At 34.6% G+C, this 24,524-nt stretch overlaps 6 protein-coding genes across 22 annotated transcripts; 4 read left to right on the forward strand and 2 right to left on the reverse strand.

Annotated features, from left to right (window-relative positions):
* Positions 1-119: 119 nt before the first annotated feature.
* On the reverse strand, positions 120-2,070 carry LOC133676814 (peptidyl-prolyl cis-trans isomerase CYP18-2). The gene is made up of 6 exons (XM_062098561.1): positions 1,912-2,070; positions 1,734-1,829; positions 1,559-1,620; positions 1,305-1,438; positions 581-665; positions 120-497 (listed from the first exon to the last, which is right to left on the reverse strand). The coding sequence occupies exons 1-6, from the start codon at positions 1,981-1,983 to the stop codon at positions 452-454; spliced, it is 495 nt and encodes a 164-aa protein (XP_061954545.1). The 5' UTR covers positions 1,984-2,070; the 3' UTR covers positions 120-451.
* Positions 2,071-3,292: 1,222 nt separating this feature from the next.
* On the forward strand, positions 3,293-7,515 carry LOC133676862 (mitochondrial fission protein ELM1-like). Of its 2 annotated transcripts, XM_062098642.1 has the most exons (11): positions 3,294-3,521; positions 3,597-3,661; positions 3,745-3,977; positions 4,221-4,317; positions 4,539-4,688; positions 4,837-4,963; positions 6,066-6,178; positions 6,262-6,325; positions 6,427-6,520; positions 6,612-6,720; positions 7,031-7,515. In XM_062098642.1, the coding sequence occupies exons 3-11, from the start codon at positions 3,751-3,753 to the stop codon at positions 7,130-7,132; spliced, it is 1,083 nt and encodes a 360-aa protein (XP_061954626.1). In that variant the 5' UTR covers positions 3,294-3,521; positions 3,597-3,661; positions 3,745-3,750; the 3' UTR covers positions 7,133-7,515. The 2 variants fall into 2 exon arrangements, with proteins under 2 accessions (XP_061954625.1, XP_061954626.1); XM_062098641.1 differs by having other exon boundaries at positions 3,293-3,661.
* Positions 7,516-8,409: 894 nt separating this feature from the next.
* LOC133677713 (casparian strip membrane protein 2) lies at positions 8,410-9,619 on the forward strand. The gene is made up of 3 exons (XM_062099843.1): positions 8,410-8,767; positions 8,965-9,088; positions 9,190-9,619. Exons 1-3 carry the CDS (start codon positions 8,508-8,510, stop codon positions 9,403-9,405), a joined length of 600 nt encoding a protein of 199 aa, XP_061955827.1. The 5' UTR covers positions 8,410-8,507; the 3' UTR covers positions 9,406-9,619.
* A 2,585-nt stretch (positions 9,620-12,204) lies between these two features.
* Positions 12,205-13,328, forward strand: LOC133677715 (casparian strip membrane protein 3). Its single transcript, XM_062099845.1, has 3 exons — positions 12,205-12,554; positions 12,711-12,834; positions 12,927-13,328. Exons 1-3 carry the CDS (start codon positions 12,301-12,303, stop codon positions 13,140-13,142), a joined length of 594 nt encoding a protein of 197 aa, XP_061955829.1. The 5' UTR covers positions 12,205-12,300; the 3' UTR covers positions 13,143-13,328.
* Positions 13,329-14,428: 1,100 nt separating this feature from the next.
* On the forward strand, positions 14,429-18,299 carry LOC133676567 (mRNA-decapping enzyme-like protein). Of its 2 annotated transcripts, XM_062098255.1 has the most exons (8): positions 14,430-14,777; positions 14,859-14,899; positions 14,983-15,032; positions 15,130-15,274; positions 15,461-15,517; positions 16,123-16,246; positions 17,191-17,667; positions 17,941-18,299. In XM_062098255.1, exons 1-8 carry the CDS (start codon positions 14,619-14,621, stop codon positions 17,998-18,000), a joined length of 1,113 nt encoding a protein of 370 aa, XP_061954239.1. In that variant the 5' UTR covers positions 14,430-14,618; the 3' UTR covers positions 18,001-18,299. The 2 variants fall into 2 exon arrangements, with proteins under 2 accessions (XP_061954238.1, XP_061954239.1); XM_062098254.1 differs by lacking the exon at positions 17,941-18,299 and having other exon boundaries at positions 14,429-14,777; positions 17,191-17,748.
* A 605-nt stretch (positions 18,300-18,904) lies between these two features.
* LOC133676462 (pentatricopeptide repeat-containing protein At2g41080) lies at positions 18,905-23,993 on the reverse strand. 15 transcript variants are annotated; one of them, XM_062098123.1, is made up of 5 exons: positions 21,718-23,993; positions 21,442-21,548; positions 21,299-21,349; positions 20,336-21,175; positions 18,905-19,541 (listed from the first exon to the last, which is right to left on the reverse strand). In XM_062098123.1, the coding sequence occupies exon 1, from the start codon at positions 23,772-23,774 to the stop codon at positions 21,762-21,764; it is 2,013 nt and encodes a 670-aa protein (XP_061954107.1). In that variant the 5' UTR covers positions 23,775-23,993; the 3' UTR covers positions 18,905-19,541; positions 20,336-21,175; positions 21,299-21,349; positions 21,442-21,548; positions 21,718-21,761. The 15 variants fall into 15 exon arrangements, with proteins under 15 accessions (XP_061954107.1, XP_061954106.1, XP_061954101.1 ...); XM_062098122.1 differs by having other exon boundaries at positions 20,336-20,477; positions 20,730-20,788; positions 21,114-21,175; positions 21,299-23,993; XM_062098117.1 differs by having other exon boundaries at positions 20,336-20,477; positions 20,730-20,788; positions 21,025-21,175; positions 21,299-23,993.
* Positions 23,994-24,524: the final 531 nt, after the last annotated feature.

Here is a 24,524-nt window from a genome sequence, read left to right on the forward strand (position 1 = left end):
TCTTGTTTTAGGGGGGTGGATCGCCCTTCATATATATATATATAGACGAGGCATCATTAGTTGAGTAATAGCCTAGATTTCGGTCAATACTATGGTGCCTGAAAAAACATACTTAATGATTACTTTAAAAAATAACAGACTTTGCTAAAGCTTATAAAATGGTACATCGTTGTAAGCTTAACATCCTTAGTTTTGCAGAAACATGGCAGCAGATAGTGTTAGAAGGGGCGAGTAAACAGAAGGAAAATAAAAGGTACTCCAGGACCTACATTTCATCACATTCTGATTGCCAGCTTTCTTCCATCATTGTTTTACTTCTGCTAATGTAAGCAATCCAATCGCTACGTTTCATCATATTTTTTATCGATACAAAAAGTACTGAAAAGAACCAGTTGCTGCAGGCTTCTGATACTGGAAACAGATCATCTGCCTTGATAATTGCCATGCAGTACTAATCTTTGACAGATGCCCGCAATATCTTCACATCATGGATAGGCCTGTGTTAGGAAAGAGTGTCATACATGAAAATGGAATTACCAGGAAAATATTAAAAAATAATAACAACAAAGAAAGTTTTTACCTATCATTATTGTCAGTTTGGACACTACCGAGTCTCTTGATTATTTCCATTCCCCTGCATACTCTTCCAAAAATGGTGTGTTTTCCTGGATAATGATATAAAGCAGACGAAGCATTATAACAACAGTAGGATATATGAGCACAGACAGATAGGAAATAAACAATGGAAAAGTAAACAATTCGATAACTTTAATGTCCAAAATACTTCAATTGAAATCTGATTTCAGCCAAACCACAGGACTCATTGTTGCTAACTTGAACTTTGGATCAGTCAGGCTTCTTGGTGACAATAATTGGAGCTTCAAAACACTTTCAAAACAAGAATGATACCATTGTTTAGTTTCTGGGATCTTTGCTTTCCTACACAAGCTTAGAAACTCTACTGGATCGTAGATGCGGTGACAAGATTAAAATCAATGAAGGATATAAAAGTGATCCAAAATTGGTATAAGACCATGTTTGGAATTCCAAATAAGATTAGCATTCTCTGATTAGCTTCCTTGAAATTTGACCATGACATGAAAGGGGTGACGGGTGTTAATTAACTACAATCCAAAGTCCATAACTGCTGGATCTGGGATCCAAGTTTCACTATTCTCAAAACTATTCATTTATCATATTATTGTGGAGGTGACAAGCCAATCTAACAAAGTCCACATGTGTCAACAATTTTCTAAAAAAAGACAATATATAAACCATTCGAACAAACGGAGGAATAAAATTACCATCTAGAGATGGAGTCGGCGACAAAGTGATGAAAAATTGGCTTCCATTAGTATTTGGACCAGCATTTGCCATAGATAAGATCCCAGCTCCAGTATGCTTTAACTCGGGGTTTATCTCATCCTCAAACTTATCACTATAATTCACAACATCATAATCCATTCTTTTTAAGCAATTGTAAAAAGAAAAAGAAAAGAAGAAGAAGAAGCAAGCAAGCACATTAGAACCACACAAAGCCCTAGACAATCAAACTAACCCATAAATGGATTTTCCACCTCTTCCAGTTCCTGTTGGATCCCCACCTTGCACTATAAAATCCTACTCCAAAAACCCACCAAGAATTATCAAAAAAAAAAAAAACACAAAAAAGACACTAAGGCCTCTTAATTCCAATAAAACAAAACATGAGTCAGTTTTTATATTTATAGTACCTTAATAATGCGGTGAAATTTAACGTTGTCATAATAACCTCGACGAGATAATTCAAGAAAGTTCCTGCAAGTTCTTGGTGCGTGCTTGTAGTATAACTGTCCATCACCAAAAATAATAAAATTAAAAAGTGGTACGAAATAATAAGAAAATAAAAAGGGTAGAGAGAGAGCGAAGCACCTCAACAGTGAAAGGACCCATTGATGTCTCCAGAGTAACCTCTGGAGCTCCACCTTCTGCATCCGCCGTCATCTTTCCGCACAAAATTCTCAGAGAGACGGAGAAAATGGAGTTTTTCAGTTCTCACTCGGTTATCCAGCTTTTAAACTGGGCATCATTGTTCGGATTCGGGCTATAAATTAATTAATGGGCTAAGCCATAAGGGAACCAGCTCTCAGATTTGTTAAGAGAAAGCATGAATTTTCGGCCCAAGAAAGGCTGGTCTCACCATTTCTTTTTTCTTTTTTCACGAGGATAATTGTTTTCTATAGCTTTACTAAGATTTGCCTGGTATATTTATTATAGATTTATTTAAATGGTTTCTTAAAAAATTATTCCCTATAAAAAATAATTTGATTTATCAATCAATCAAAAAAAAAATAATAATTTTAATAAAAAATTATTATAAAAAATATTCATTTTTTTTTTGCAAACGTTAACATCTTTTAACTTTATTATCATTATGATTTAAGAAAATTATATTATATTATATTTTTATTGAAAAGAAGTGATTTGAGGCATTCTTTATCAACATAATCTTAATTTAACTTATTTTTATTGTAAATTATTCATCAAATATACATTTTGATTTGTAATTTGAAAATAAAAATTATTTTTTTGCCAATAATTTAAAACTAAAAATTAATTTTAAGATGTTAAAGAATAATATAAATCATATCTTGGAGCTTCACCTAACAACTTAAGCTATTGGGTTAAGATGGTTATTTGACGTGATATCAGAGTCTTGATGACCAAGCGATTATGAGTTTGAATCTCACCATCCTCATTTATTTGATAAAAATTAAGCACAAGGTAATGTGAAACTATGCAGGTTTTAAGCTGAAAGAGCTTTCACTTGAGGGGGTGTATTAGATAATAATATAAATCATATATTGAGACCTCACCTAACAGCTTAAACTATTGAGTTAAAATGATTTTCTAATATAAGAAAACATCTATATAAAAATGAGACATTCTTTAAAAAAAAAATATTTATTTAACATAGAATATAAATTTTAGACAATAATATAGAAAATATAAGCCCTTCAGACACAACAACAAAGCTAAATCTCCTAATAATAATAATGGGCATTTACATATTATATTTCTTTAAATTTATATAATATTCATTATCTAACAAGTAAATAAATTAAATAATTATATTTTATTTTAATATCTGAATATTTATTATTAAAGTATAATTTATTATTTAACTTAATATATATATATATATATATATATATATATATATATATATATATATATTTGAGTTGGTCCAAGTCTTTATATATTGGGACTCGGATGAAATTGTCAATCCTGCTCCAAAAACATATTCCCGGTTTTAAAACACTCCCACTTCTAAAAATTACAAATGGAAACAAAATAACAAAGGATCTATATCAACGTTTCTCTGACCTTGGGGGACTAAACTAAAATTTCCAACAAATTGTGATTGTGCCGTTTTCGATATGGGCAGCGGAAGAAGCTCGAAGGTGGTGGTGTCATTTGTCGATGAGGAGAGGAATAGTCAGGCTACCATAAAACCCGCAAAGCTTAAGTGGTTTATTCAGGTAAGCCTGCAATGTTTGAAACTGGGTTCCACGGCGTCATAAAACGCGCAGTTGTAATTGGAAATGGATTCGCAGGCGCCGAGAACCAATGCATCGGCCTTCTTCGCGCTCTTGGCCTTTCCTCTCGCTATTCTCTATACGTAAAACTCCAATCCCCTCACTCCTTTGATCCCTTCTCGTACGACACCTCATGGTAAATAATTAACACCTATAATTTGTGCAGCGAGTTATGAGGCCAAGAGGGACAGTTAATGAGTGGTTGCATTGGCTGCCAGTTTCTGTGCACAAGAAAGTGGACAATGTTATAAGAAGAATCTATGATGATTCGAGGTGTTTTCTAGGGAAAAAGGTGATGCCTGTTTTGGTTGAAAATGGTGGGAAGAATGCAGGGTTGTTAGATGTATTGGAAGCTGATGCAAATCAGATTGCCAAAATGGCTCGTGATACATTTGATAGGTATGTATGTATATAATTTTCTTGGAATCCTTCATTTATTTTAGATTGTTAAGTAGAGTAATGCACTTGAAATCAGTATATTTGATCTTTTTAAGGAAACCCATGAAGGGAATGGATTTTGTATGCTCATAATATGAATTTATGTAAGTAAATTGTAAGCTATGTTGGTGTTTTTAGTGATTATAGGTTCTAGAAATGGTAGTTCATCATTTAATGATTGCTTATTGTTTTCTTTTAATTCAGGGATGGTCCATTATTGGTGGTTGCGTCTGGAAGGGACACCATTTCTGTTGCAAGCTCTATAAGACAGTTAGCTCCAGAGAATGTTTTTGTGGTTCAGGTTGTAGCTTAATTTATCCATCATGGGTCTTATTATTTGTATTATATTTTGCATGCGATGATATTTGTCTTGAAATAGAGTCATACAGTTTGGTGTTAGAGGAATTGATTTCATGGATCCCTTTTCCTTTTGTTTCTTCTATTTGTTAAATTAGACAAAGGGTTCTCTTTTCTATTTATTTGCTGTGATGTTTCATTTAAATTTTCACTGAAATGCAACAGATACAACATCCAAGGTTGAATCTGAATAGGTTCGATTTGGTGATTACCCCTTGTCATGATTATTATCCGTTGACTCCTGAAGCTCAGGAGCAAATCCCCTGGTTTCTTCGCAGTTGGATAACTCCACGTGAACCACCAGACAGCAATGTGGTATTTGTTCTGGTTACTGAAATGCTTGCTTAGATTGGTTCAGCAAATGAAAATAAAATTGGATAGCTTTTGACTGTTAAGTTACTTTTGTAGTTAGTTGTTAAAATGCTATACGAAACTTATGGATTTGGAATTTTGGATCTCTCAGGTTCTCACTGTTGGAGCTCTTCATCAGGCTGATTCAACTGCACTGAGGATTGCTGCTTCTCTCTGGCATGATGAATTGGCACTGCTTCCGAAGCCCATGCTTGTTGTCAACATTGGAGGGCCTACTAGTAAAATGCTGTGCATATGTGTTTATTATTTGCATGCTCTCATTTTTGGAACATTCCTTTTGGAATTCCTCTTTTTTTGTCAATTTTTTCAGAGAAATTTTGTTTAGTGTATGTTAATATATCCAGGAATGACATGACATGACATCGATACATCGATCAAGAGATTGGTTGACTTCTTTATATGTGGAAGACTAATTTTCACCTTAGAAAAGTTATCTGTAGGTGCATTATTATGAGAATATTCTTGATTTGGCATTCCTGACCACCTCTTGTTAGATGATGTTGTTGTTCTTGTGGAACCAATAAAGACATAAAAAGGGAGGAAGATACCATTCAACTGCAACAGTTATCAGAAAAATGACGTTGTGGTCAAAACTGCAGTTTTCTTGTTGCTGTTCTGACCCAAAACGTCCTTTTGTACATGATAGAAGAACGATTTCCGCTATGAGATTGTTTCTTTTTTCCACTTTCTATGCAAATCCTGGTGTTTTACTACTCGCTGTAAACAACTAATTTAGGTGTTTCTTCAGTATATCAAGAACATTGAAATAATTGGAATAAGTGGAGCTAGGGATGATGATTCTTTGTCCAGCTCTACTCTGGTTAACTATTTACACATGCAAACCTGGGTGTGAGCAACCCAATTCATATCATTACATCTGATGCAACTCACAGTAGTTAGAATTTGAGTGGAGCTTGTTTGGATAGATGGGTGATATACTGCATAGAAAGGGGGGTTTGGTTGTGTAGAAAGAGAGTCTTGCGAGCACATGAATATTTGTTTGGGAATGCTAGTCTGCTGCAGAATTTTGTGTTTGTGCATTGTTGCTCAATTTTTTTCTCATACAGTAAGTCATGGAATTTGTTAGGAATGTCTATTCTGTTGCCACTAAATTACTGTGACATCATGTGGCACTTAAAACTAAATTTTTGATATCATGGCAACTTTGATATCTAGAATTTCATCTGCTGATTAATAACACCTGAAAGAGTCACTTATTTGTTTGAGTGAACTATATTTTCTTCACCATGTATTGGTTGATTCAAGTTTTTACCTGATTATATAAAAGTTCTTTATCTCAGTTTCTTGTTTTACTAACAGGAAACTGTCAGTATGGTGAAGATCTTGCAAAGCAATTGACAGAAATGCTGCGAAATGTTCTTTGGAGTTGTGGGAGCCTTAGAATATCTTTTTCTAGAAGAACCCCTGAGAAGGTTTATATTCTTTAAGCAATTTCTTGTGCTGATTCTTTTCATTAGTGCTAACTAAGTTGCTATGTCTTGGCATGTATTGGCAGGTGTCCAAGATTCTATTGAAAGAATTTAGTGCAAACCCTAAGGTTTACATTTGGGATGGTAGAGGTAAGACGTGGCTGTAACCTGAGAGGATATCTTCAGTCTTCTCCCACTTGGTGCAGTTTTTATAGTAGGCAAGAATTACTCATCCAATGATAACTGCTTAGGTCCAAATCCACATATGGGCCATCTAGCTTGGGCCGATGCTTTTGTTATCACGGCTGATTCAGTAAGCATGTTGAGCGAGGCTTGCAGCACTGGGTAATGCATGTGGATGAATCTCTAGGCATTGCTTATAGTGCTGTTTTATAATGAAGTTCATGTGCTCGTATAAATTTGGTTTGTGCTGCAGGAAACCCGTCTATGTTGTAGGAGCTGAACGGTGTACATGGAAGTTTGCTGAATTCCAGAAGAGTTTACATGAAAGGGGAGTGGTTAGACCATTCACTGGCAAAGAAGATGTATGTAGCCAGCTGTCTCATAATGACCATGTTCTCTGCTGCTGTTTTACTTGGTGAAAAAAGTAAACATATCACTTAAAGAAAACTGTATTTTGTCTTTGAATTTTGCTAACTGGTTATCCATGCTTCCTTACATTTTCTGTTCACAAAACTAAATTGCATATACACACCATTAGTAATGAATGCAAAATCATGTATCATTTTTGTTAGTGGAGTGAGCCATCAGGGCTGCTGCACAAACAATTGTAAATCACACCACATCAGTGTTGAACAAGGTTGACGTTAATTTTACTGATTTATCGTTTTACAGATATCCGAGACCTGGAGCTACCCTCCACTAAATGACTCTGCAGAGGCTGCAAGTCGGGTGATTGAGGCAGTTTCCAAGCGTGGATGGATCACACATGCTTGATGGGTTTTCTAGTCTCAGGCATGAGCATAATGAAGTTCACACAGTGCATAAAATTGCCTGCATAGTCCACACTTGCTCAATGTTTGAACTGCTTGTTTAGATACAACAGGCTGCATTCACAGAGAATTGCCAAATTGCACTCATTGTAAAAGTAAAACTAATTCTTTCGGTTGATTTTACTCTACCTTCTTTGTCTGATAGGTTTTAGTTTTCAGAAGAGCCATACAAGTGGCTATGTGATCGCAGTACAGAAGTGCTGCATGGAATACAAAAACAGTGACAAATGAATTGTACCACATTGTAATTAAAGAAGAAGACAGAAGAGTATGAAGTTTTTCCCTGCTATAAAATCAATCGTACCACTCTGGATGGTTGATAGCGAACCTGATTTTACTATCCCATTATAGTTCATTGCTAAACTTCAAACAATATCTATCACTTAATATAGCAGAAGGTGAATTTAGTATCGCGTTTATGCAGTGAAATTATGGAGCACAACAGAGATTTTATTATGTCAGTTTAACAAGGAGAGGGGAAAACTCTAGCAATTAGACAATTTTTCATTATTCTGTATATGCAGAGTTTCAGATTCACGTCACCAAACCATGCACGGGTATTGGCCTGCATGGCTCACGGCATTATTGGCAAAACGATGACCTAATTTACAGCAAAAATGGCTCATAATTTGACCTACCACCACAACGTTAATCTTACCCTTCCTTTTGCAAAACCTGCTATAGCAAAAAGAATAATGATCTGAAGCGGGTGGCAAAGATCTGTACCTTCAAATGAAAAGGTTGCTGCATGTGTGGTTTGGTTGGGTGATTTAAAGAAATTACATATTAGTCATGGCAGATTAAGTATTTAATTAAAATTTATGCTATGGTATTTTATAGATCCCCACTTCTTCTCATCTTTTCAATGTAAATAAACCAGGGCATAGCTCAGGATATCACAACAAGTGTCAAATTAAAAAAGACTCTAGTATCACTATGGCTACCGCTGATTATCAAGATCTTTGACAAACACAAATGACTTGGAGATCCCATCATTTTTAATCAAGAAGTGTTAATTGATCAGCTGTCAGTGTTATTTGTTCGGTTGACTTTCATTTTTCGAAGAAGAACTACCTAATCTTGATGTCCATGCTCATGCATCACCTTCCTACTTGCTTTGTTATGGAGCCTGATCAAGTGGAATATAGTTAGCAACAACTCCTCTTAGTTTTAGGTATAAACTTTTTCTTGTGTAGTTCTCTATATAAGGTTCTTTCATCCAGCCATTTCCATCACAACAGCTTCGAGTCTCTCACCCACTAATTTCTCATATCACAACCTTGACCAGTCCTCCACTCTCTAAAGAGATTAAGAAAAAAATGATGAGGGGGTCAACAGAAATTGATATGCCAGAGTCAAGCTCTGTTTCTAAAGGAAAAGCACCTCTCATAGCTGCTCCTATGAAGGAAAAGGGAGGGTACAAGAAGGGAATCGCCATATTCGACTTCATTCTAAGGCTGGCTGCTATAGCGACTGCTCTAGCAGCTGCCGCTTCCATGGGGACTAGTGATGAAACTCTTCCATTCTTCACTCAATTCTTCCAGTTCCAAGCTAGCTATGATGATCTTCCCACTTTTCAGTATGTGCTTTCACCTCTTACTTTAAATAGTAGCTAGGGGATAGTATAATTTTAGTGTAATTTGCTTAGAATTCTTACACATAACACCGTCTCCTTTTGGCATAATACTAGTTACAAAACATAGCATGAATCAACATGGTAACACATTAGAAGGTATGGAGATCTCTAAAGGAATTCTAAGGCATCTATGGTTGCAGGTTTTTCGTCATTGCAATGGCAATAGTTGCTGGCTACCTTGTCCTTTCACTTCCATTCTCCATTGTAGCTATTGTCCGCCCGCACGCTGCTGGACCAAGGCTCCTGCTGATTATTTTGGACACTGTAAGCTCTCTTAATGCTGTGAAATCAACATCTCACAGTGAACTCTCAAATCCTCAACTCATTTTAACAAAAATAAATCTCTACCCTTTAATTTCTCGCAGGTGGCACTGACTCTAAACACTGCTGCTGGTGCTGCAGCCGCTGCCATAGTCTACTTGGCCCACAATGGCAACTCGAGCACAAATTGGCTTGCTATCTGCCAACAATTTGGTGATTTCTGCCAGAAAAATAGTGGAGCTGTGGTGGCATCGTTCATCACCGTTGTCTTCTTCGTGTTTTTGCTTGTGCTGTCAGCTTTCGCTCTGCGAAGGCATTAAGAGAAGAAAGAGCAGAGCTTGTTTGGTGTTCATGTTGTTAATTTATTATCATTGTCAACGTTGTTATTGTGTAATCATGAGATTAATCATTTGGGTAGTGTCACTTGGTTGAATCTTGGCTTAAATCAGACTGTACGGATCCTACCTCTACCAGATTGGTGTTATCTCCATGGCTGCAGCATGGTTTGATCAATATATTGTTTTTCAATGGATACTTTCTGCTCAACACCTCAAACATCATTGCTTATTATAAAAATTATACAAATTACAGAACACTTGAAGGCACAAGATCAAAGAAAGCAAATAAATAAAATGACTTCAATATCTAACCAAGAACTTGGATCATCGTCGACCTGTCCATCTGCATAAACAGAAATGCTAAATATATAACCATGCTCAGCATAGCTAGATGAGTAACTCCTGTCCAGCTCTGAGCTCACCTCCAATTCCTTAACATATCTTAAATATGATTCTTTTAATTTAGTTATTAAACTATATAATTGTCTTATTAAAACAACTTAGTGAGATATTGAACATCTGTGACGTGACAGAGGTGAGAAAATCATAATCAAAGTAACATTTCACTCTTATAATTATAATCTTCTTCTTCTTTTTTTTTTTTTTAATAATTCACGCATCATAACTAATACTTGAATTCATTGAACATACTGCAAGTTCACTGAATACCCTCATAATTATAATCTTAAACCACCAAAATAATGTTTGTCTCGAGTATCATGAAAGATTAAAATGGCCTTTTTAGATAAATTTATGAATCTTTTATATATAAAAAATTAATTAGGTGAGGATTACACTAATAAATTATGACAACATCGCGTTTCTCAATTCCATACTGTAGTATTTCTCTCAGCGTACTGTCTAAGGAATAATGTTTTTTTATGCTGATAATTACATTTTATTCTCTAATTTATTCTCTAATTTTTTTAAAAAATGTTTATAATTGATCCCTATAGCTTTACGTATTTGTGGTTTGGGTTTAAATTTTAATTTTCTGATGATTCAATCCATGTGAATTGAGAAAGAAGTAATAAATTTACAAGAAAAAAAAGAGAGAGAGAAAGTCTTGCTTGGATCCCTTTCCAGCCAGAAAAAAACCAATTTTAATATAAATAGGGCTGTCTTTGAAATGAAAGTTTGATGCAGGTGGTATTGACCTTCAAACATGCAAGAAAAAAGAAAGATCAGAATTCAAAATATTTTTTTTTCATTTTAATTTTGAGTTTTTAAATTGACGAGAAGGTACTTTAAAATTAGAAATAGGGTTATTAACCTTTAAACATGCAAGAAAAAAATAAATCAAAATTCAAAATATTTTTTTTATTGTGTTTAATTTTAGGTTTTCACATACTACAAAGTTTTTAGAATTGAAAATAGGGGTATTAATCTTTTAAGAAAAAAATAGATTAGATTTCAAAATATTTTTTTTATTCAGGTTGATTTTAAATTTTTAAACTAACTAAAAAGTATTTTAGGATTGAAAATAGAGTTATTAAAATTCCTATAATGTTTTTTTCCTTGATATATTTAGATGAATATATATATATAAATAAATTTTAAAAGTTTAACCTGAATCTTATTTCTAGTCACTAGTGTTGAACAGAATTGTTTCAATGGATTATGCTTCATCTACACTATTTAAAAACCTTTAGCGAATGATTTGTAAAAAAAAATAAATAAATTTTACGCAAGCGAGCACAAGTTTTTTTTATAAAGAACTAGAGCAGTCATGTGAATGTGAATAGATTTATGAATTTTATAAAATTTAATAATATAATTTTTTTTTGAAACAGTATATATATATATATATATAAATATATATATATATATATATATATATAATAAAGTCAAGTTTAATAAAAAAGACACTCTATCAAATCCATAAACTATAAATTACTATTATAATTCATAATATAATAAATATGAGTGAACAATAATTTCCCTCACACTATATAATAAATATGAGTGAACAATAATTTCCCTCGCATCTTTTAAATTTTCTGTTAATAATAATAATTATTAGAAAAAAAAATTCCTCTTAACCTAGGAATTGCGACAACCATAATTACCTCATCATACTCATAAAATGGGTTATTGACTCCATAAAATTTAATAATTTAGTTTTTTTAAATTTTTTTTATTTAATTTTAATTTTTTTAAAAACAAATCATATCGTGATGCTGATATATTTTTCTAATACCAATTTAATGCTGAGATAATTTTTTGATACTGCGATTACCATATAAAAGAAAAATTAAAATAAATTATCAACTTTAAATCCCCATAAACACACCAACTAAATTAAAAAAAAAACTCAATAACAAAAAAAAAGAAGTTAAAATGCAAAAATAAAAATAAAAATTGTATTACTAAAAAGGTGGGAATCAATGTTTTCCACCACACTTTTTAGCTTTATACTTTATACTTAATACTTAATATTTAACATATACTTAACTTAATATAAGATACGTAATACTTAAGGTGGTCAAAAGGTACAGAAGGTGTTTAATAAGAAAATTATATGGGGAAAGTCTTCACTAGGTACTAATTGAGCAGTTGAAATTATTTGGTCAACTTGCTGCCTTGAGCTGGAGACCAACCAATTTACGTTCCTCTGCTTCCTGTTGATTTTAAATCAAAAGTGATAAAAAAGCAAGCTTTAAATAAAATGGAAATGGTTAGCAACAACTCCTTATTCCTGCAAATAAATTACTGTTTAAGATAATTTCCCATGGTACAAACCAACTCCTCTAGTTCTCCATATATAAGGCCCTGCACTACACGGCCTATTCCATCACAAGCTTTTGAGTCTGTATCCAGTTTAGCCATTCTCATCACAGGCTTGAAATCTCTCCTCTCTCTGTCCTTCAAGCTAAAATGTCAGCTAGAGTTGATATTCCTGCTGATACAAGCGCTGCTGCTAAAGGAACAGCACCTCTAATAGCAGCTTCCACCCATGTAAAGGGAGGATACAAGAAGGGGCTTGCTATCTTCGACTTCGTTCTGAGGTTAGGTGCTGTGGTGACTGCTCTAGCTGCCGCTGCCACCATGGGAACTACTGACCAGACCCTTCCCTTCTTCACTCAGTTCTTCCAATTCCAAGCAAGCTATGATGATCTTCCCACCTTTCAGTACGTCAATCTTTTGTTTATCCTTAACTCGTGCCAAGATTAACATCTGCTTACCGTTGTTAGATACCACATCACGGTTTTTTGCCGTGAATTTATTGTTACGCTGTATGGAAGCATTGAGCTCAAATCATTGAAACCAACTGTTAATTACTGCAGGTTCTTTGTGATTGCAATGGCAATAGTTTCTGGCTATCTAGTCCTTTCCCTTCCGTTCTCCATTGTCGCCATTGTTCGTCCACACGCCTCTGGACCAAGGCTCCTCCTCATTATTTTGGACACTGTAATTTCTTACACCTGTTAAATAAAATATTATCGTTTTTTGTTTTCCTTTCAGATGTTGACATGAAAAACTATATTTCTCTGTGCTTACAGGTCGCCCTAACTCTAAACACGGCTGCCGCAGCGGCTGCTGTCGCCATAGTCAACTTAGCTCAAAATGGCAACTCAAGTGCAAATTGGCTTGGTATCTGCCAACAATTTGATGATTTTTGCCAGAAAGCCAGCGGGGCTGTGGTGGCCTCCTTCATTGCAGCTGGTGTGCTCTTGTTTTTAATTGTGATTTCTGCTTTAGCTCTCCGAAAGCGTTGACAGATCAAGAGCTACTGATCCCGTTTTCTTGACTTTGCTTCTGGCCTGTTATGATCACGATGATGATTGACTGATGAACCTTTCTTCTCTCTATATTTTTATTTTCTGGATATTTGATGAAATTGTATGAACTTTTTATTGTATTGGGACAATCTGAAATGAAAAAGATCATTCTGTTCTGTGTCAGGAGACAACATCATCATTTGACAATTTCATTAAAATGTTACGTAATGTCAAAAGCACCGAAAAACATGGAACAAAAACACAAGATTTCAATGGAGATCAGACTCAATTACGAATTAAGGAAGCATGTCATCTTGTTTCCCAAGCAATATCCAACTACTAGAGTTTTATTGAACTAGCATATTCATTAAGCTAACTCCATACTCACTCATTGAAGGATTTCACCACCACCGGTAGAAATCCCAATCAAGATCTTCGAGCCATGATTTGCTGCAAATCACACAAGCATGGTGCATGTTTTTGGGATATTAATAACTCATTTATTTTTGTGTTTTAAAAATATTTTTTTAAATTTTTTTTATTTTTTAACTTTAAATTATTTTTCAATATTTTTAAATTGTTTTAATATATTAATATTAAAAATAAATTTTTTAAAACTAAAAAAAATATTATTTTAATATATTTTTAAATAAAAAATATTTTAAAAAATAATTACTATTATATTTTCAAATAATATCAATTAAATTCCTGTAAATTTCCTGAAAGACACACCAAATACCCTTCATAAACCATAAAATGTTTATGTACAACCTTTTTACCTGGATTCAAAATTACAATAGAAACCTCCTTTCATTATGCCTTAACTTATAAGTAGGGTTTTTTTTTTTGATTAAAGTGCTTGGAATCAATTCTTGACTGCAGGTTTAATTTGAATTCAATTAATAAATAAATTAAAGATATATATTTAGAAGAAATAAAATTTATTTTATTTTATTTACAGTATTACCTTTGTTATTTTAATTTTATTTCTTTAAAAATATATATTTTTAAATATAATATAAGTATTTTGAGAATTTATAGTATTTTTAAAAATTAAATTTTATTTAAAATTAAAATTTTCACATTGAAAAGGATTAAAAACATTAGATTTTATTAAAATCTTTACGATTACAGATAGTTACACATAGCGTCTTTTATGTAACTCACCCTACTACCCCACATATTTCCTAGCAACCCAGCCAGGGATGAAGCAAACAGCCCAATCCCTTAAGGCTAGTTTTGTAATTCAACCCTGCAAAAAATATATAACAGCGTCACTCAAGACAAGAGATTAGCAGCAAAAACAAACTAGACAGTAGAGTGTATCTTCCTCTCCCTTTTCTTCACTGTCAAAAGTCACAGCCCGGCTACACACGCATCTCCTCCTCTCTCTCACTGTTAGAAAACTAGAGCAACTTTTCCCGGGAAAATCGAAAGGAAAATCTGATCGTTTCAATTAGGGTTTTGAAGGAAATGTCACAGACAGGGAAATTGATGCCACATCTGGATCAGCAGAGCACCAAGGTGCTCAATCTCACTGTGCTCCAGCGAATGGATACTTTCATCGAAGAGATTCTAATCACAGCAGCGCATGTCACTTTCTACGCTTTCAATATCGAAACCAATCAGTGGGTATGTACTTGCTTACTTCTTACTAGTTTCAAATGCTTGATTTTTTGTTTTCTCTTTTCATTTAATTATTTCTGATTTCAGAGCCGCAAGGATGTTGAAGGATCTCTCTTTGTAGTCAAGAGGTACGGTATTCTTTTTTTAATAATTCCTTTTTGTTACAAGTTTTGTGATTACTATATTAATTCTTTTTATTATTATTATTTAGGAATACTCAACCGCGGTTTCAGTTTATTGTAATGAACCGGCGAAACACAGGTTTCAGTTTGTTTATTTTGATGAGCATTTTGGCTGTTGTTGATGAGTTAGTGGAGTGGGTTTTTTGAATCTTTTTGGTTTTCATTTTTGTGAACAGAAAACTTGGTGGAGAATTTGTTAGGGGATTTCGAGTATGAAGTTCAAGCACCTTATTTGTTGTATCGGAATGCATCTCAAGAAGTTAATGGTATTTGGTTTTACAATCCTCGAGAATGTGAGGATGTTGCCAACCTCTTTACTAGGTAGATAATATTTAATTTTACTTGAAAAAACTATTTAGGTAGATTTTGTTTTATGTTTTACTTAAGATTTAAATATTATGAATTCCTTGACAAGCTTTAGAGCTTGGGTTGTGAGTGCATGATTGGGTGTTTGCATTATTAGTAGCTTGTTGGATCTAATAATTAGAGTTTGATTATTTTTTACAGGATACTTAATGCTTACTCTAAGGTTCCTGCAATGCCAAAAGCAGCTTCAGGCAAAAGGTATTTTGTTCTCTTATAATTGAGTTATCTAGAATTAGTCATTGGATATCTTGTATGATTGATTCATTTGAATTACATGCATGACCTGCTGACTGCTGTTAGAACGTTCATTTCTATGGGAATAATTATGCCTTTAATTCAGCTCAACTAAGAATCAACCCTGAATTGATTGGAATTGGCAATTGCAATCTTAAGATAGTTGATTATGAACAAAAAAGAAAAAAGAAAAAAAAAAGAAGACATGATCACTTCCTTGATATCTTTTCATTTTTTTTTAATAATGAAGAAATATTGTGTGTTGGTAAAATAAGGAAATGATATTTTCATTTACTTTAACTTTACACCTCAAGCTTGTGTATAGAAAATTTTCTTCTATGAACATAAACAGCAGTGTATCTCCTTGATCACTTACCTGATATCTTCTCAGTTTGTCATGGGTACATTTGCATATTTTTCCTCTGGAATTTAAAAATCTCAATATAACTACATTTGTGTAATTGCAGATGTTGCATCATCAATTTGATGTTTACTTTCGTTGATTGATAAAATCGAGTTTTTTAGTACTTCACCTAACTTACTGCTTGCACATACTGTGTATTACTTAGTGAATTTGAGGATCTTGAAGCAGTCCCAAATATGTCAGTGTTTGAAGTTCCCTTGGAACCTTCATCAACTGCCTCTGCTGCCAATGATAGTGCTGAAGATTCTTCATTTGAGAACTTTTTTAGTGTAAGTGCCTTATTCCATTGCTTATACTTAAGAGTCAATTTTCATGTACAAGAAAGCTGCTATTCAGATTTTATACTTGTTCTCCAATTATATATTTGAAAATTCTGCCATTTGTGTCATTTAGGACATTTATAAGCTAGATACTGTACATGGTTGGCTTATTTCAAAATTGTATGTTTTCCTACTGAAAACTATCAATCCAATGCCTGAAAATACACTTGCATTATTGTCTATTGCCTAATTTGTGATCCCATTTTGTTGATGGAGTTTCTGCTGCTGTCAGAATCATAGTATTATTGTTGTTGTTGTTGTTATTATTATTATTAGTAGTATTATTTAGCACTAATTTAGAACCAATGTTCATGTTTCTTGATATAAACATACATCTCTTTATCTGTTTTCCTCAAAACATGTCCCCTACTCAGGAATGAATGCTGCATCTGATGCTTCTAGATGTAATTTTAAGGGCTTGTTTTGGTTTTCTCAGAAAATAGGAAGCATGTTAATTGTTGCGTCCCAATGTCCCATCATTGGTTCCATGGACTCAGGGATTGGATATGGTGCAAAGTAATGATACTAGGCACTGCAGCAACCTCTTGCAGAAGTGATGCTGTTGCTTAATAAATATTGATCTTTGGGTACAGCCTCGTCTAGAAAAAGAAAGATAATTATGTAGGAGTTATAAGAATTTTGGTCACCTTAACTCAGACTAGGGCAAAAAATTGAGATAGCTGACTAAGCCATGAAAAACCGGAAGTTTATGATTTTTGCCGAAATGATATTTATGGAACAAATATATTTTGGAAGCTTCCAGTCTTATGTAATTAAGCCAACAAACCCACTTGCTTGCTTTTATGCTTTTATTTTCTGATTTTGTAAAATTTTCTCTACCCTACCCTTTATTTTTTACATGCCTAAGAAGTTTTTGAACATTATTCTTCCAGACTGCCATGAATATTGGAAGTACTGCTTCTACTGTAACAAATTCAAGGCAGCAATATCAGCCTTCTCCCACCATTCTGTTATCCTCCCATACACCTAATGTGGTTATGCCTTCTGCACCAGTTCCACAAATACCATCTCTTCCTCTTTCATCTGTAACCACCTCAAAAAGCGTCCATGGCACTCCCGATCCAATCAGCAGTGGCAGTCATGTCACTAATCTTGTGAAGCCCTCATCATTCTTCACGCCCCCTTCTTCCTCATCTGCATTGATGGCACCCCATCTCTCCTCGCCACTGTCTAGTGCTCCTCCTTCACTTCTTCAACCTCCCCTAAATCTGCAACGACCATATGGCACCCCAATGCTTCAACCCTTCCCACCTCCTGCACCACCACCATCTCTTACTCCTAGCTCTACTGCTGCTCCACCTCTTATTAGCAGAGACGAAGTCCGTGATGCACTTCTAATGCTTGCTCAGGTACTTGATTTTTGTTCTTATCCTTGCATCTCCCTTCATGTCATTTGCTTGCTTATTCAATGCTAGATTGTATTTTTAATATCTGTACAGGGCAGAACTACAGCCTTGTGTAAATAAATAAATAAGATAAGATAAGATAAAAAAAAGGTGCTACTTTGCTTGTATGCTCAGCGATTTTGAAATCATTGACTCTCCTTTTGAGAAAAAAGAAAAGAAAATAGAGGAGAGCATCTGCAACAAGATTACTGATTTGCTGATTTGTTCTGATGCCAGGATGATCAATTCATCGACATGTTCCATCAAGCACTGCTGAAGGTGCACCACCATCCATGAGGTGTTGAAGGGACATGTAGACTTTCCCTTTTGACACATGTCGCAGATACAGAATGGTTGTAGCATGAGTTCTCTGTACAGCTGAAATAATGTGGGGTATAGCTCTTGGTCAGATGGATGTCACTATTGGTTGGTTCAATGTAGTGCTGTAACAGTAGGGATAGAGAGAAATTCAGCCTCAGAGGTTGAGCATGTGATTTAGGACACTGCTGGTTATGTATTATTGTTTATTAATAACCCAAGGACTATATTTGAGAAATTAAGTTTCTGACTTCCACACTAGTCAGGTTTGATTAAAATTTCTTGATTATATTTTTTTAAGCTAAAAAAAAACTCTGTTTTTTAGCAGGAAAAATAATTAATTGCAAAGGAAAAATATGACGACGCTTGTTTTAGGGGAGAGCTGGTTAGAAAATGTTGCAAGGTTTTTATTTATTATTTTTTTTTATAACTACTTGAATTAACTATTATTGATTTGATAATATAATGCTTTGAATCAAGGGATAACATGTTTTTGCAAGATCTTTAAACTATCAGTCCAGGATTGTTTATTTTTTTTTTCAAAAAGCAGAAGCAAGAACAATCATGAACTCTCTTAGGATGCGTACTTTTTTTGTTTATAATTCACGTGTATGAAAAATCACTTCCAGTGGTTTGTTTTTTTATTGTTTTTCATTGGCAAAATCACTATTTAAGGCTTGCATCTTTTTCACCGCCATGGATGCCTGTAAAGGCAGTGACAACGAAGAAACTGTAGGTTTAAGTCGTATAGACTTTTTTGTGACATAGTATAAAAGAAACTCCATTTTCTTAAAAAAATAAAAATAAATAAAATCCTTGAAGGTTGATTTTCCAGTCCCTCATTTGATAAAGAGACGAGGAAGGGGGTATCACGAGTGACACATATCAGATAATAATTGACAAATATCATTTGATAATAATTGAGTGACAAAAGGTTTTGATCTATCCAGCTCTTGGAACCAAAGAGAAGCGTATAACATTGGTTGATGATTGCTTTAGGATTCTACTGGCAACTGAAAGCGGCGACCACTCATCAGTTCAGACCACTTACAAACGCTTCCAGGCAGCCATACAAATCCACTAATTTGCAGCCATGAAAATGCATTGATCGCGAATCGTGCAACACTTGTTTCAGACGTAACGCTTTTATCAGTTTCCACTTGTAGTGGATAGTGGGGTGCAGCTCGATTCCAAATCCATCCAGTCAACACACAGACATGATCATATGCTTTTAGGATTAGACAGCAACATTTTACTGGATAAAGATCCCTCCCTCGTGTATCATGAAGAACTAATCTGCTACTTCATCATGTCATCTGCAGTCACGCAGAATACCAAGATTATATCGAAGCCGCTTTATGCCCATCTGCCTTTGGTTATCAGGAAATGAGGAATGGGGAACAGTAACTTGAGAAAATCCCCATTTATCATCGTGACTGTCAGGTATAGCTAAATAGTTAATTACACGCGTAGGGCTCTTCACCCTGCAACTCTCCTGGCTGGCTGCCCGTACCTCTCCCCTGCAAAGCAAGTTTTATTAGAATGTTGTTTGAAAAACATCAGAAAGCACTCCTGAATGACATTCGAAAAAAGAATAAGAGAAACATCATTACTGTTATGGAATCCACTACACAATTTGACATCAGAAAAATTCAGTGCAGGCCGTCGCATGCTCACAGTGTTTGGGAGGGGAGAAATTGAGACGGGGCTAAAACGTGCATGGAACCTGATTTTCTCCTTGGGAGAAAAGCAAATGGAAGGCACAATCAACAACGGAAGAAATGTTTCCTTCCTGGTCCATCCAACAGCAAAACCATCTCCAGAAGAGGGGAGAACGGGGAAGGAAATTCAGCCACATCATTGAATGGATTTGCAATTTTTCTTATTGTTTTGGTTTGTTTTCAATACTGACAGGAGAAAATTTTCAATAATTCCTCCTTCCTCTAATTTTCAAAAGTCCAAATAACGGGGGGAAAATTATGTTCTCTTTTTATACTCTCACTACTTTCTCCCTTCCTGTTCGTTCCCTCACTATTCTCACCTCCCAAAGAGTCAGTGACATAATCTTTTTTTTGACAGCAGCCATATTTCATGAACTTTATGGCCTGATATCAGAGGCAAAAAAGCTAGTCTTCAAACAGAAGGATCTAGGGATTTTCAGACCGAAATTTAAATTTTAATACATTTTCATAGCAACTGAAGCGGTGGGGAACAAAAACTGATGAAGATGATACACAGAATACACAAGGGATAGAAGAAAAGCCTAGGTTGAAGAAAGAGGGGCAAAATAATAACATGCGATAAACTCCTTTACCTTTCTTCGATGCAAATTATGCACCAACACCGCTGTATCCTTGGTTTCTCGCTCTGCATCCTGCTGTGTCCATCATGCCTTCGGCTTCTTCATCAATCAAATTGAAAGTTTTACAGTTTGATGGTGACTTATTTTGAGGAATCTGTGCACCAAGAGGAGAAATGCCATGAACAATAGTATGAACCTTAATTTTGTTTCCTTATCTCCACTTTTGCTTCCTTTTTTTTTTTATTAAAAAAAAAGAAGCAATAGAAGTGGATAACCAGTTTCATAAAAAATTTGCTTTCTCAACTCATCGCAATTACCAACATGTAGTCGATCACATCTTTCTATATATAAAAAAAGTAGCACTGCAAAATTATTCAACCATTTACATAAGTAACACATGGTCTACCATTTCTGTCCCAGGGAAACAAGGTGGTAAACCTAACTTCTGAAGCAGTAATACACGTCCTGGAAAATACAATAAAATAAAGAAGTCAGCCAAATCAAGATTCTATGATATACTGAGATCCAGTTAGCTATCCTTGTATAACCTAATTATTGCTTCTGTAAGAATTTGTTCTAATATTGCTTTTAAACGTGGGGGCACAATGTTCTTTGCTATTGCTGTCTTCACTATCAATCTCAATGCGTTCACCACAACATGTAATTTGACCTGAAGTATTATAGGCATGAAAAGTTATTACCAGCATGGCTTGCCACATTGACATCAATTGCTGGGAAAGAAGGGAGAAGTACAAGGTGTCCACACCAACTCAGAGGAACAGAAGCTTACATTGTTCATACTAAACATCTTCTTACACCGTTTTCCAAGAGCATTTTTGGCACCATGTGGACCTATTGTACAGAAGATAATCCATCATCCACATTCTTATAGAGACAATATGATCTATCCAGCATTTTTCAAGTTTTTTTCTGTTTTCTGCATGCAAAATAAATACTACATCCATGTATACTTACGTAGATGAGGAAACAAAAAAGTTCAAAGAAAACTCGAGTGCTCCTTTATATCTGCAGGTTAAGAAAGCTGCTTCACTTCTTGACAAGTATGTCGTCATCCACAAAATGGAAACCAAAGGAATGGTGCTGAAACATAGAAAAACCTGGACAAGTTGGTCCTCAACTGAAGCTAATAGGTTTGGTAAAAAAGGATATCATCCAACAAATTCGGAAATGAATGAGGCCATACGCAACAAGATCGCTACCTGACCTGCAAGTCCATTCAAAAACTTGAGGCATCCCAGTAAAACAAATGAGAACCGCGGATCTAGTGATATGAGAACTGGAATAACTCTGAATAACATCAACCCTTGAAACAAAAGGGGCAACACTATGATGGAACACATGTTTCTTTAAGCATATTGAGTTTTAGTTCTCACAGATTCAAGCAATGATGATGTCACCACCGCATTAGCACTGTCTATTACCAGTAATCCCCACAAGAACATTTCCCATGTTTGAAATGGTGAAATCTGCTAGTATCTCTAACAATAATTTCTCTGTTATTGATGTCGGATATGAGCTTGATAGCAACATGGCAGTCACTGCAGATACGCAAGTTCTTCATTACTCTTATTGGCGAACCAGGTGGAATGTTCATTAGACCAAAAGCAATAGCCAATTTCTCACTGTGGTTGACCAAGCTATTTTCTTTCTCTTCACTGTCCGTATCATGAAAAACAGTGGCAGTATCTGGCACATAACCCCGCAACCTCATCTCCTCCATTAGTTCTTTCAAATATAAATCAATCTCCTCTGACATAGGGTGAGATTTGTCACCCATAGAGAACTGGAAAACCCGATTCTTTACTTCCAACCAGCTTACTCCTGGTTCCTTCTTAACGTTCCTATCTCTCATTGTTGTCCTTACTTTGGAGACATCCTTCCACCTCTTAGCAGAAGCATGAATGTTTGACAGGAGGACATAAGTTGCTGAATCCTGAGGATTAAGCCTAAGAATTTCTTCAGCAGTCCTTGTTGCCATGTCTGCATTTCTGTGGATTCTACACGCAGATAACAAAGTTTTCCAAATCACAGCATCTGCTTCAAGAGGCATTGATCTTATCATGGCCTCTGCTTCATCCAAACATCCCGACCTACCAAGTAGATCAACCACACAAGTGTAATGTTCCAGTCTAGGCTTCAATCCATATTTCTCTACCATCAACTTGAAAAATCCCATCCCTTTTTCCTTCAATCCGTTATGACTACAAGCATAAAGCAAGCTTAAGAAAGTAACATCATTTCCCCCCACACCCTCTTGCTCCATCTGCTCAAATAAATGAACAGCTTCCTCTCCTCGCCCATGAAATCCATAAGCAGCAATCATCGAGCTCCACAAAACAGAATCCGGATGTTCACAGTCCAACAAAGCTTTCATTGAATCTTCCAAACACCCACACTTTGAATACATACTGATCAATGAACTAAGCACTGCAACAGCAGAATTAGCTCCAGCTTTGATCGCTTCAGCATGAATCTGCTGACCCTGAAAAAGAGTTGCCAGTTCAGCACTAGAACTAATTACACTCACCAACGTAATCTTATCTGGCCTGAGGCCAGACATTTTCATCATATTATACAAATCCAAAACTCCCTCAAAGTGCCCATTTTGAGCATTACCTGCTATAAGTGTATTCCAAGCAACCACATTGCGTATCGGCATAGCTTTGATAACTCTCTCTCCTTCTCCCAAGCTACCGCTTTTCATATACATATGAGCCAAAGAACTCCCAACAACCAAATTGAATTCATACCCATATTTCATCACACAAGCATGAACCTGCTTTCCTGCATATGAAGCTCTCAAACCTGCACAACCTCTAAGTACACTACCTAAAGTGAACTCGTCAGGCAAAAACCCCAACTCATGCATTTCTCTAAACAGAAACAACCCATTTTCGTTAAATTCAAACTGAATCAACCCAGAAACCATTGCATTCCACGTAGCAACGTTTCTTTCAGGCATTTCATCAAACACCTTAATCGCACTGTCCAAATCACCATGTTGCACATGACCGTTTATCAAAATGTTATGAGACATAACGTTTCTCATTGGCATTGCATTAAAGAATGCTATAGCTTCTTGTATTTCTCCCATTTTGAAGTACATGTTCAGTAGGTGATTTCTCACAAACTTGTCTTTGAAGTAATACCCAGAAGTGATAGCTAAAGAATGGAGCTGTTTTGCTATCAATAGGGACTTTTTGGGTATGAAAGATTGGATGAGATAAGAGAATAGATGCTGGTCCGTCCATATTTCTGCATTGTATGTCTTAAAGGCTTCTTTTATGCGTCCTGCAGAGCAAAGGCTTTTGAACTCTCCTTCAATATCATAAATAGATGAGGCAGCGTTCTCTGTGCTTGTAGAGAACAAACGGTGGAGGTGACAAAACCAACTTTTTTCTCCTCCAATTCTTCTAGCAGCTATAGCCATTGACAGACTCTAATATAGGAAACCAAGGGTTTTGTAGGAGAAAAAGTTAAAAGTTTGACGGTGAAGTTTACTCGAAGGCATGGTGGTGGTTGTGGCAGTAGCCGAGTTACAGAATGATTAAATCATTCTGTAAAAGTTTAGAGTTTGATTTGATGGTGAAGTTTACGCAAATTTGCAAAGTTTTTCTTTTATTAGATCTACAGGGTGAGTGAAATTAAAATAAATATTTATATACTTTCTTTCAATTATAGATATTAAATCTTTATATAAAGATTACCAAATTCTCTAATAAATATTTTCTAAAGTAATCAAATTTGTTCCCATAAAGTAATCTAAATTCATCTATTGTAAATCCCATTTTTTATTTTTTATAGTATTTTCTCTTAAAATAATCAAATTATTTTTCTTTTTATTCATTTAGGTGAGGAGTTTTTGAGTTTATAATTGTAATTATTTTTTAAAATATTTTTTATTTATAAATATATTAAAGTAATATTTTTTTATTTATTAAAAATTCATTTTAAAATCAACATATTAAAATAATTTGTACATATATAATCATATATGTGTGAATATATAAATAAAAAATAAATGATAAAAAATAAAAAAATAAAAAAAAATAATTAATAATATTTAAAAATTAATTTTTTTATAAAAAATTACAATTAATTTATCTTTAATTAAAATTAAATAGCCAAAAACAAAATCTGAAAATTAAATTAAAAAAACATAAAATTTTATATAATTTAT

This window comes from Populus nigra, chromosome 17 (genome assembly GCF_951802175.1).
Source record: "Populus nigra chromosome 17, ddPopNigr1.1, whole genome shotgun sequence".
NCBI classification, from domain to species: domain Eukaryota; kingdom Viridiplantae; phylum Streptophyta; class Magnoliopsida; order Malpighiales; family Salicaceae; genus Populus; species Populus nigra.

Coding starts and splice junctions, on each gene's coding strand:
- LOC133676814 (XM_062098561.1), bottom strand. CDS start 1,983: ATGACGGCGGATGCAGAAGGTGGAGCTCCAGAGGTTACTCTGGAGACA. Junction 666..1,304: donor GCCGACTCCATCTCTAGATG/GTAATTTTATTC, acceptor ATCATTATCCAG/GAAAACACACCATTTTTGGA. Junction 498..580: donor CAAACTGACAATAATGATAG/GTAAAAACTTTC, acceptor TTCCTAACACAG/GCCTATCCATGATGTGAAGA.
- LOC133676862 (XM_062098641.1), top strand. CDS start 3,533: ATGTTTGAAACTGGGTTCCACGGCGTCATAAAACGCGCAGTTGTAATT. Junction 4,318..4,538: donor AGAATGTTTTTGTGGTTCAG/GTTGTAGCTTAA, acceptor GAAATGCAACAG/ATACAACATCCAAGGTTGAA. Junction 6,326..6,426: donor TTACATTTGGGATGGTAGAG/GTAAGACGTGGC, acceptor ATAACTGCTTAG/GTCCAAATCCACATATGGGC.
- LOC133677713 (XM_062099843.1), top strand. CDS start 8,508: ATGATGAGGGGGTCAACAGAAATTGATATGCCAGAGTCAAGCTCTGTT. Junction 8,768..8,964: donor GATGATCTTCCCACTTTTCA/GTATGTGCTTTC, acceptor CTATGGTTGCAG/GTTTTTCGTCATTGCAATGG. Junction 9,089..9,189: donor TGCTGATTATTTTGGACACT/GTAAGCTCTCTT, acceptor AATTTCTCGCAG/GTGGCACTGACTCTAAACAC.
- LOC133677715 (XM_062099845.1), top strand. CDS start 12,301: ATGTCAGCTAGAGTTGATATTCCTGCTGATACAAGCGCTGCTGCTAAA. Junction 12,555..12,710: donor GATGATCTTCCCACCTTTCA/GTACGTCAATCT, acceptor TAATTACTGCAG/GTTCTTTGTGATTGCAATGG. Junction 12,835..12,926: donor TCCTCATTATTTTGGACACT/GTAATTTCTTAC, acceptor CTGTGCTTACAG/GTCGCCCTAACTCTAAACAC.
- LOC133676567 (XM_062098254.1), top strand. CDS start 14,619: ATGTCACAGACAGGGAAATTGATGCCACATCTGGATCAGCAGAGCACC. Junction 14,778..14,858: donor ATATCGAAACCAATCAGTGG/GTATGTACTTGC, acceptor TTCTGATTTCAG/AGCCGCAAGGATGTTGAAGG. Junction 14,900..14,982: donor TCTCTCTTTGTAGTCAAGAG/GTACGGTATTCT, acceptor ATTATTATTTAG/GAATACTCAACCGCGGTTTC.
- LOC133676462 (XM_062098123.1), bottom strand. CDS start 23,774: ATGGCTATAGCTGCTAGAAGAATTGGAGGAGAAAAAAGTTGGTTTTGT.